Source organism: Oncorhynchus mykiss, chromosome 4 (assembly GCF_057628025.1).
Source record: "Oncorhynchus mykiss isolate SJ-2025 chromosome 4, ASM5762802v1, whole genome shotgun sequence".
Classification (NCBI taxonomy): domain Eukaryota; kingdom Metazoa; phylum Chordata; class Actinopteri; order Salmoniformes; family Salmonidae; genus Oncorhynchus; species Oncorhynchus mykiss.
Genome location: NC_143025.1, coordinates 46,594,202 through 46,605,786, shown reverse-complemented (window position 1 = coordinate 46,605,786; position 11,585 = coordinate 46,594,202). Strand labels below are relative to the sequence as shown.

General features: G+C 44.3%; 1 protein-coding gene across 1 annotated transcript; it reads right to left on the bottom strand.

The window, feature by feature from the left end:
• LOC110521904 (fructose-bisphosphate aldolase A) lies at positions 1-11,318 on the bottom strand. The gene is made up of 8 exons (XM_021599850.3): positions 11,220-11,318; positions 7,685-7,803; positions 4,401-4,664; positions 4,002-4,162; positions 3,565-3,648; positions 2,859-3,033; positions 2,307-2,506; positions 1-617 (listed from the first exon to the last, which is right to left on the bottom strand). The coding sequence occupies exons 2-8, from the start codon at positions 7,794-7,796 to the stop codon at positions 522-524; spliced, it is 1,092 nt and encodes a 363-aa protein (XP_021455525.1). The 5' UTR covers positions 7,797-7,803; positions 11,220-11,318; the 3' UTR covers positions 1-521.
• Between the last annotated feature and the right edge of the window lie 267 nt (positions 11,319-11,585).

Below are 11,585 nucleotides of genomic sequence, written 5' to 3'. Positions count from 1 at the left end.
TTTAGTGAATATGATTCTTTATTTCTATTTCCAGTGTATAGAATATCAAACATTAATAATATACTCTAAAAAGTCTTCCTCTAGTGTTTTTTTCAGTCGAGAGAAGAAGGCACATGTACTTAGGAATCATCAAGATGACAACACTGAATCAGGAGGGGCAGTCTGGGGAGGAGGAGCATGTAAGCAGTGGAGGGGGGGACAAAGAGCTGGAACTCTCAAGCTCAGCAGTGAATGGGGAATGACTATGGGCAGAGGATCACAGATTCTTCTCGCGGGGGAGATGTTTGAGTGCTAAAATAAAAAAAAGTGACAAAACACACAACTTTCCTGAACTACACAATGACATAACAGTGACATCACAATCCCAAAGCAACAAAAAAAAAAAGTGGAAGAGGGGAAGAGTTTTGGGAAGAAAAGAGTAACAGGAATAGGCCCGAGAAGGGGGCGGGGTCGGGACAGAACTGTATCAGCTGAGTGGATAGTGTGGGTGTGGTTTGATATTGAAAGGGGTGGGTCCATACTTAATAGGCGTGGTTGGCCACATAGAGGGATTCTCCGCCGGCGGCACCCTTGTCTCCAGAGGAAACATACTTGCCCTGACAGGCCTTGCTGTTGTTCTGTAGAGAGAGAAAGAAGAAAGTAAGATGGAGAAAGAGATGGTGTGAGAGAGAAAGCGAAAGGGATAAAAGGCAACGATTAGTACAGACCCTCTGTCTCCCCACACATGGAGACTTAGCTCCACTTGCTCTTGCTATCTCATTGTTATAGGAACATCCGATACACACCACATGGCATTACTTTATTAGGATTATATGGTGTATGTAGTACTGTCTAGGACCTGTCACCTTATCCTAAAGACTGTAGTCCAGGGCTGTCCAGACTGTAGTCCAGAGTTTGCAAAAACAAATGACCACCAGATTTATAGGCTACAAACCATCATGATATCATTCTGTCAGGTAGGCCTACTTTGGAGTCAACATTTAATTGGGAAGGTTTTTGGGAAAGCCTTAAAAAATAACTATTTTGGCATTCTAAGTGGCTACACAACACACGGGCGCACACAAGCAGGCGTTACAAAAAAGGGGTTACTTCTTCAGAAAGTCGCAGGAAATACGAATCAGTGATGCATTCTTTTTATGAATTATGAAAAACGAGTTTAAATTGAACTACTCTACCGCTGTTGTTCTCCTGTAAGCTGCTTCATGGGACAACCAGTTGTTTGAGCTGCATGCTCTTGCTACCCGACAGATGACATTCTGCTCAATTTGAACACTGAGTGTAGGGAAATGGAGCATTTAGTTTGGGCTCAAATCAGAGGAGAAAATAACAATTTATTTTGAAAAGCAGTCATTTTTTCAATCATGTCATTAACTGTTTTATCCCTCACTTGTAGTACAACATTAAGTCCATTCAAGTGATTGAAAGTAGATCATGATGACTATGAAACAAGCGATGTTCGTGCGGTGGCACTGCCATCTCTTTGGCTATATGTTGGGGGATATTAATTGACAGCACTTACTGGGTGGGACTACAGGAAAACAGATTATCCTACTGGAAAATATCGACAGAGGGCTCATTTTGGCACTAAACGTCATATATTCTTTTGGATGTTTTAAATTAATGTTCAGAATTTATCAAAGGGGTGGCCTGAGGTGGTCTAGCGGTTAGGGCCACATATTTACTGTGTTGGCCCACGCCTTTGTGGCACAAACCTCTTTACAATCTTTCCTGTCTTTCTCTCACTGTCTCTAACCTCAATAAAGAAAAATACACAAGGAGTGGGAATGCCCCACTCCTTAAAAAAACATTCAAATAATTGATCAAAGGCTCATTATAAAAGTATAAACCGGCTGCTAGCTGAATAGCCTTGCTGTAGTTTGTTATCACATAGGGTCGCAATAATTATAAGAAGCTTGTGACGTAATGCCCATGTATTTCAGTTTGCATTCACTGCTACTGTTGAACTGTTGAACTATGCACAAGGTATCATCATCAGGCTTAACTATATAAATGCCTTCACCTGACTCTGAGAATGTTGACAGCTGTGCTGCATTAGGGTCACTTGATAGATTGGGAGTTATCATGGTTAAAAGTGAATCTAGGAACACTTTGATAGCTTGGTGCAATGGAACAAATGTAGTAATTCCGAAAGTACAAACCCCGGGCACTCACGGCAGGCAGGCTCAATGAAACGCTCAATCAAAGTATTTGAAAGAAAACAAATACTACTATTTGAACCCAGGTCTCAATGCCACCCATCGTATCTCCCTCCCTCCCTCATGTTCTTCTCTCTGTGTGGGTCATACCAGGGCTCTCTTGATGAACTCCTCCTGGCAGGCCTTGCCGTTCTCTGGCTTGCCTCCCCAGGCCTTGAGGGCGGAGGCCTGCAGGGCGCGGCCGTAGGAGAAGGTGATGGCCCAGGGCCGGTGAAGGGGACACTGGTTCATGGCATTCAGGTTGATGGAGGCCTCCTCCTCAGACTGGCCGCCAGACAGGAAGGTGATGCCTGGGGAAGGATGGAGGCAGGGAGACAGGGAGAGGAAGGGTAAGATAAGAGAGGGGGAGTGGATGTGTGTAGGGGAGGAGGGTTGTGTGTGTGTGTGCATGTGTGTGGAAAGTGGATTGAGTGAGTGCGTGTGTAAAGGACGTCATGCTGCTTGCTTAGTGAGTACCACTTCCTCCCGATTCGGCACATACCTGGCTCGAAACCAGGACCTCTGCTACACAAACACACGTGAGCGTCCTCCCTCAAGCATCTCTACGGGTTGCACCCCTCAAAAGCTAGCTGAGGAGTAAGTGTGCTACACGTGTGTGCATGCATGTGTGTGTCCATATTTCTATACATTTCTCCTTCTCACCAGGCACAGCCGGGGGCACGGTGCGGCGCAGGGCGGTGACAGTTGCCATGGCTATCTCCTGGTTGCTGTACTTTTGGGAGCAGGAGTGTCCTGGGGTGACCATGTTGGGCTTCAGCAGGGTGCCCTCCAGGTATACATGGTGGTCAGACAAAGCCTTATACACTGCAGCCAGAACCTGGGGGGGAGGAGGGGGAGAGAGAAGGAGAACGTGAAAGAGGGAAAGACAGGGGACAGAGAGCGAGAGAGAGAGACAAGGAGACAGAGAGAGAAAGAGACAAAGAGACAAAGAAAGGAAATAGAAGAAATATTGATGAGACAGACAGAAATAGTTAGAGATGTTGAAATTGATTGATTGATTGAATGACTGATTGATCTAATGAGTGTTCCTATCCTACCTAGACTAAGTACGCTCTATTCCAACACCCACACTAGCACACTAAAGTTTCATATACACAGACAGCCCAATTCTGACATTTTTTTCACTAATTGGTCTTTTGACCAATCAGATCAGATCTGAACAAGATCTAATGTGAAAAGATCTGATGTGATTGGTCAAAAGACCCATTTGTGGTATAAAGATTCAAATTGGGCTGCCTTTGTAAACACAGCCTACTTAGAAGGAAGCAGACATGCATTTTAAGTGGCATGCTAGAATAGCCATTGGAAGGTAGCCATTGTTTTTCTGTTAGTCGGTGCGATCCCTCACCTTCTCAGTAACATACTGGCAGCGCTTCAGGTCATGGTCTCCGTCTGGCAGGATCTCGGGCTCCACGATGGGCACGATGCCATGCTAGGGAAGGGCACAGAAGCATGGCAACCAGCGTCATGACTACAGAACAGACAATAAAACTTTATTGGTCGGGGTGTCTGTGCCCAGCATATCAATGGCACCGGATTTGGCTACTAGGCACTCAAGCTAATATGGCTAAAATAACTACAACTCCTTGATAAGTCATTATAGTGGCGATATTGTTTTTTGAAGCAGAGATGTGAAACATTTATAATAAAAATAATACAATTGTGGAGATTGAGTGGGGAATGGCCAAGTGTGTGCAAACTAATTTTATGTGTGCCGATATGTTCCCACATGTTCAATGTATGTTTCTTGCTCTTTATGTATGTGTGTGTGTGTGTGTGTCTCACCATCTGGCAGATACTGGCGTAGCGGGCCAGCACGTTGGCATTCTCCTTGATGGCTAGCTCTGAGGGGGTGGTGTCAGTGATCTTCAGCACACAACGCCACTTAGCAAAGTCAGCTCCGTCCTTTTTGTACTGGGCACACCGTTCGTACAGCCCATCCAGACCTGAGGGAGAGAGACAGAGAGACATACAGAGAGAGCAAGAGACAGACAGGCAGAGAGAGAAAGAGGAGGGAAAGAGAGGGGATGGATATGTGTAATATTATGAAATAAACATGACTCGACACTTTGTTCCAGTTTCACTCTTCAAACCATCCCTGAATAAAATCTGCATACGTAGCAAAGTTGAGCTCAATACTAGAGGTCAAAGGTTACTTAGCCCCGGCCCACTGTTGTCTCTCACCCTGAGTGGTGGTCTCTCCGTTGGTCCCGGCCAGGGGGACGACACCTTTGTCCACCTTGATGCCCACCACCATGTCTCTCTCCTTGATGAGCTGAGGGAACAGCTTGCCGTCGTCTGTCTTCTGGTACAGGGTCTCATGGAAGAAGATGACTCCGCCGATGCATGGCTCTACGCGGTCGGCCGTGAAGAGGAGCTGGCGGTAAAGACGGCGGTTCTCCTCAGTGTTCTCAGCGTTGATGCTTTGGAAGCGCTTGGCCACGCTGCCTACAGGTGGGTTGGAATGGGGTTAAATAATAATATATATAAATGTAAAATATTTATATATTCAGACCCCTTCCCCTTTTCCACATTTTGTTACGTTACAGCCTTCTTCTAATATATATATTTTTTTAAATCATCATCAAACTACACACAATATTCCACAATGACAAAGCAAATCAGGTTTTTAGAAATACCTTATTTACATAAATAGACCCGTTGCTATGAGACTCGAAATTGAGCTCAGGTGCATCCAGTTTCCATTGATCATCCTTGAGATGTTTCTACAACTTGATTGGAGTCCACCGGTGGTAAATTCAATTGATTGGACATTATTTGGAAAGGCATGCAATCTTGCTTTCATTAAACCAGAGAATCTTGTATCTCATAGTTTGAGAATCCTTTATGTGCATTTTGGCAAAATCTAAGCGGGCTGTTATGTGCCTTATATTGAGGAGTGGCTTCTGTCTGGCCACTCTATCATAAAGGCCTGATTGGTGAAGTGCTGCAGAGATGGTTGTCCTTCTGGAAGGTTCTCCCATCTCCACAGAGGAACTCTGGAGCTCTGTCAGAGTGACCATCGGGTTTTTGGTCATCTCCCTGACCAAGGCCCTTCTCCCCCGATTGCTCAGTTTGGCCGGGCGGCCAGCTCTAGGAAGAGTCTTGGTGGTTCCAAACTTCTTGATGATGGAGGCCACTGTGTTCTTGGGGACCTTCAATGCTGCAGACATTTTTTGGTACCCTTCCCCAGATCTGTGCCGCGACCCAGTCCTGTCTCGGAGCTCTACGGGCAATTCCTGTTCGGCCCGCCTTTTCCTGTTGTCCACGATCAGCTCTTTTGTCTTCCTCACATTGAGGGAGAGGTTGTTGTCCTGGCACCACACTGCCAGGTCTCTGACCTCACTATAGGCTGTCTCATCATTGTTGGTGACCTGTTGTGTCGTCAGCAAACTTGATGGTGTTGGAGTCGTGTTCTGCCACGCAGTCGTGGGTGAACAGGGAATACTGTAGGGGACTAAGCACACACCCATGAGGGCCCCCAGTGTTGAGGATCAGCGTAGCAGACGTGTTGTTGTCTACCCTTAGTACCTGTGGTCAGGAAGTCCAGGGTCCAGTTGCAGAGGGAGGTGTTTAGTCCCAGGGTGCTGAGATTATGTATCTGTGGATCTGTTGGGGCGGTATGCGAATTGGAGTGGGTCTAAGGTATCCGGGAGGATGCTGTTGATGTATGCCATGACCAGACTTTCAAAACACTTCATGGCTACCGATGTGTGTGCTATGGGGCGGTAATCATTTCTTCAGGTTACCTTCGCTTCCTTGGGCACAGGGACTATGGTGGTCTGCTTGAAACACGTAGGTATTACAGATTTGGTCAGGGAGAGGTTGAACATTTCAGTGAAGACACTTGCCAGTTGGTCTGTGCATTCTTAGAGTCCACGTCCTGGTAATCCGTCTGGCCCCGCGGGTTTATGAATGTTGACCTGTTTAAAGGTCTTGTTCACATCAGCTACCGAGAGCGGTATCACAGTCGTCCATAACAGCTGATGCTCTCATGCATGCGTCAGTGTTGCTTGCCTCTTAGCGAGCATAAAACAACATTTAGCTCATCTGGTAGGCTCGTGTCAATGGACAGCTCGCGGCTGGGTTTCTCTTTTTAGTCCATAATAGTTTTCAAGCCCTTCCACATCCGACGAGCGTCAGAGCCGGTGTAGTAGGATTCAATCTTAATCCTGTAGATGCTTTGCTTGTTTGATGGTTCGTCGGAGGGCATAGCGGTATTTCTTATAAGCATCCGGATTAGTGTCCCGCTCCTTGAAAGCGGCAGCACTTATTGATGAAGCCGATGACCGAGGTGGTATACTCCTGAATGCCATTTGATAAATCCCGGAACATATTCCAGTCTGTGCTAGCAAAACAGTCATGTAGCATAGCATCCGCGTCATCTGACCACTTCCATATTGAGCGAGTCACTGGTACTTCCTGCTTTAGTTTTTGATTATAAGCAGGAATCAGGAGGATATAATTATGGTCAGATTTTCCAAATGGAGGGCGGGGGAGAGCTTTGCATGCATCTCTGTGTGTGGAGTAAAGGTGGTCTATAGTTTTATTTCCTCTGGGTTGTACATGTGACATGCTGGTAGAAATGAGGTAAAATGGATTTAAGTTTGCCTGCATTAAAGTCCCCGGCCACTAGGAGTGCCGCTTCTGGACGAGCATTTTCTTGTTTGCTTATGGCCTTATACAGCTGGTTGATTGCGGTCTTAGTGCCCGTATCGGTTTGTGGTGGTAAATAGACGGCTGTGAATAATGTAGATGAGAACCCTCTTGGTAGATAGTGTGGTCTACAGCTTATCATAAGGTACTCTACCTCAGGCAAGCAATACTTTGGGACTTCTTTAATATTAGACATCGCGCACCAGCTGTTATTGACAAATAGACACACACACCCCGCCCCTCGTCTTACCAGACGTAGCTTCTCTGTCCTGCCGGTCCATGGAAAATCCCGCCAGCTCTATATTATCCGTGTCGTCGCCACGACTCGGTGAAACATAAGATATTACAGTTTTAATGTGTTGTTGGTAGTATAATCTTGATCGTAGGTCATCCATTTTATTTTCCAATGATTGCACGTTGGCCAATAGAACGAATGGCAGTGTGAGTTTACTCACTCGCCTACGAATTCTCAGACGGCAGCCCGACCTGCGCTCCCTTTTCGTCCATCTTTTCTTCACGCAAATTTGGGCCCATTCCCGAGACAGCAGTATATCCTTCGCGTTGGGCTCTTCCAGTTCGAGTTGAGTAATCGCTGTTCTGAAGTTATTTTCGGTCCTAAGAGACGGTAGCAGCAACATTATGTACAAACAACGGGGAAAAACTAACAAAATAGCACAGTTGGTTAGGAGCATGTAAAACATCAGACATTCCCTCCGGCGCCATTCTACACGCCATATCTTTGATATGCCATGTATGAGTGTGTTTAGAGGGTGATCTGATCCGTGTGTGTGAACTCCTCGGCATTCCTCTACCTGTGGACTCATCGGCAGCAAGGATTCCTTTGCCGGGAGCGACGATCTTCTGAGCAATATCACTGAGCTCCTTCTTCTGCTCCGTAGAGAGGAATGGGAATGAGTGAGGCATTGTGTTACTGAGAGAGAGAGAGAGAGAGAGTGTGCAAAAGCGAGAGGGGAGTTGGGATTGAGGGGGAAGTGAAGGAGAGAGGGGGATGAATGAGGGAGACATGGAGGGAGAGAAATCATTGTTATAAATCATTCTGTTGAAAAGATTATAGATGCAGTGTTTGTAGCATGGACGGTTTGTTGCCACTGACTCAATCAACTGTCATAGCAGCATCATAAGGTATAGGCCTGGGCCTATGCTACTAAATTACCTATGTGTATTATGTTAAAAAAATAGATTAACATTGGTAATCATAACCATACTGACATTCTTGACAGCCCTCGCTAGCTTAGTGTCTATTCCAAGCGGTTATCATGTAGCATGGCAGCCACTAGTGCACTTTATAGATCTCCACTATCTTCTGAGCTTGACGTGCATAGTCGGTAATCACATGCGGAGCCAGAGGGGTGTCCGGGGTGGCACTGGACACCCCTGACATCTAATTGGCCACCCTGGGTGCCACCCCAAAATGTAACCAAAATGTAATTCGCTACTGGCAGTTTGATGCTGATTAACATATCATTTCACCTCTTGTTGAAAGAAGCATTTATTTGGACTTTTTCAAATCGAGGACGAGGAAGAGTGGATATTAACGTTGGTTGCGAGGTACAGAAGAATAAGAAGAAGAAGAACATACAGAAGAAGAAAGAATATATCCACAGCTCCACAAGCTTTTTTCGCAATTGGTGAAAGCATCATATTTGAAATAAGTTTTAAGGTTTAGCATCAGGTTTAGGTTTCCTGAACAACTTTTACGAAAGTTGAGTCGCTGTGTAAGTTAATGTTAGACCTTTGGCTCCATTAACAGACAGTTAATCAGATAAGAGAGATCGGTTCCCAATTTAGCCAAACATTATGTTTACATCTGTGCTAGTAATACACGCATATACAGTACAGTGTCGTAAATTACAGTATATGAATGTTTAGCTAATGTGGGATAACTAGTAGGCTACATCTGTCAGTGTTCAGCAAGTTAACATTCAGCAATTTGAAATCCATTAACTCAGATTTTCGTACTTGAACTCAAAATGAACAATTGTTATTATAAATATGTTAACGTTACTTAAAAGATCACCACCATTTGCAGATAGCCTGATTGCTATCGTAAAGGTGTACGAAATGATAGCTAGCTAAGTTACTTACTGCAGAGTAGGGCTAGCCATGATCTAACTGGTAACTTAGGCTGGTAGTTGATTTTAAGGTACAGTTATGATAATGGGGATTTGCAATTGAGATTGAGATTGGACTAAAATGTGGGTAATTGGATGCTTAGATTTAGACTGTCTTATTTTTGCATAGGGTCAATTAAACATGAAAAGAAAGGGAGAGATATCAGACTTATTTTCAAAGAAGCACAAACAGGCAGATCAGGTGCAAACAGACCCCAGCCCTTGCATCACCACCGGACCTCAGAGCAGCTCCCTACCTGAGGGTAGTCAGAGTCTGTGTGGTCAGACTTCACAAGGACCCAGTCTACCACCACCAAGTCAGAGCATCTACCAGTCACATGCCCAGTTCAGAACTTAAGTTAAGCTTCAGCTTGTAATAGATGATTTTGTCAGATTAAGCCTCACTTTAAAATGTTGGTTGTTGATTGATGTGTGTTCTTATTTTGATGGCTGTGGCATTTTTTTTTTTATTATACACTAATGGTTCTTGTGTTATTTTAATGTATTAGATGCATCAAGTAGAGGTCGACCTCTACTTGATACAGGTCTTCCATGAGCTATTTAGACTTTGTAAGATGTGTGTTGTTACACCAGTCAGTAGTGCTTCTTGCGAGAGAAGCTTCTCAGCTTTAAAACTGATTAAAACCCACCTTAGGACAACGATGGTTGATGACGGGTTAAGTCACCTCGGAATTCTCAGTGTTGAGTCAAGAATGGCACGCTCCCTCAAAATGGATTTGTTTGCTAGTTCTCACCAGAACTGCAGAATTATGCTGTTTTAAATATACCTAGGATAATTTGGTACTTAGGCGGTCCCTCTGGTCATGATTAAAACCTGCACCCAAATTATTTTTATTTTTCAAGTCCATTTCTGCTTGATACCTGGTACGTCAAATTGCAGTGTTTTTTTGTCAATTAAATGTTTTGTAAATAAACTGCAATGTATGTAACACACAAATGCTATCTTATCTCTTTGGTGCTTGAGCTTTATTTTCTGAAAATATTTTGGATGTTCAGACCCAGATTGTATATTCATGAAAACAGAGTGACCCAAGTCTCTCCAGTATGTGAGTATAGTGTGTGTGCGCGTGTGTGTGTGAGAGAGAGAAATAAATTGAGCTGCAGTTCCGAGGTAGAGACACCGACTATTCATAGTAAGTTAAAGAATTCTAGTGAAGTAACCTTTTTGGACCACACTATCTGCCACATTGAAGAACTCTGGGTGAAGTGAATTATCACTTCTACCTCTAATCAGCAATCATAGCAATCACAGCAATCATTCATGCTCTTTATATGCCAGGTTAGGGTTACACACACATTTTCTGTCATGGTCTATGGACCCCCTGAAGTAGCCTTGGCCACCCCCTGTATAAAGCCACTTCCGGTGAAACACTCCCCCTGCAACCGGTTCGTACATGGCTGAAAAGGCTTCAATTTCGTCCTTAACTAAATTTAATGGCGAGAAGGCGAAAAAAAGGTGAAATTGGCCTACTACGAACTTGTCGCCGAGGGAATTACCTACCCTAGACGATAGAGTAGATATAACCCACTAGCATCTGTCCAGGCTAGTTATCACGATGAGACTCCAATATAACCTTGGTCTGCCTATGTGCGCCATCGGAGGAGAGCGTATGATTTCTCAAACAAAAGCCTCTCAAATATGCTGGCGAGCATTTCAACCGTGAAAACCGACATGACACTCGTTTGAAATCTCATTATACATCCAAATCTTCCCTTATAGCCAGTGCGTTGCACTCTATAGATTTTTCACATGCCGTGCGTACGTGAGGGATTCGCTTTTGGCATCCGTTGACGTAGGCGTGTACACGATATTCTGATCGTCTTTTGGGGAGCGCTTGTGTGATATTTCTGGATTTATTTGCGCGCTATGAACAGTTTACATAATATGCGCGTTATTACATCCCATGTGAATTCGTGGCAAGCGTTACTTCCGCGTCTGTCCTTGCCATTGCATCCGTATGACCTTGTAATACATTGGGAGTTGCCGATAGGAAGTCACACGTTATTGTAATACTTAAACAACTACAGATATAAAATACGACATCATTCATACATCATATTTATACATACATACGTAAGTACGTATTTATTACATATTCAGCTTGAGGCTTATAAATACAATAATACAGTAATGTCTGCTGAAAATGACATCATCTATCATAACTAAGGATTAGTTCATGGAAAAAAAACTTACCAGTTTATCTGCGCGATAGATAATAGAGCAAAAGCTGTACGGGTCTGAGGAGGAAGCGATGCGTTCTGTTGCAATATCAGGCAATGAAGGAGGATGTCTAGTATTGTTAAACGTCAAGTGACAGGGGAAGGCCAGTGACGAAAAAGAGAGCCTTGCCTCAGACCACGTACAGAGACTGTCCAATCAAAATGCACTATGAAAGATTGACATATCGTTCTATCCATAGTCCGGAGGAAAAAAAGCGTTTTCTGGGACAGTGGTTGGCTCACATCATTTTGAGTACCGGAAAAGAAAGAAGGCGTGTTTTGGAAATAACGGGGTGGAAGGGTTTGTGATAATGTACGTGACGGATCTCACGTGCATAAT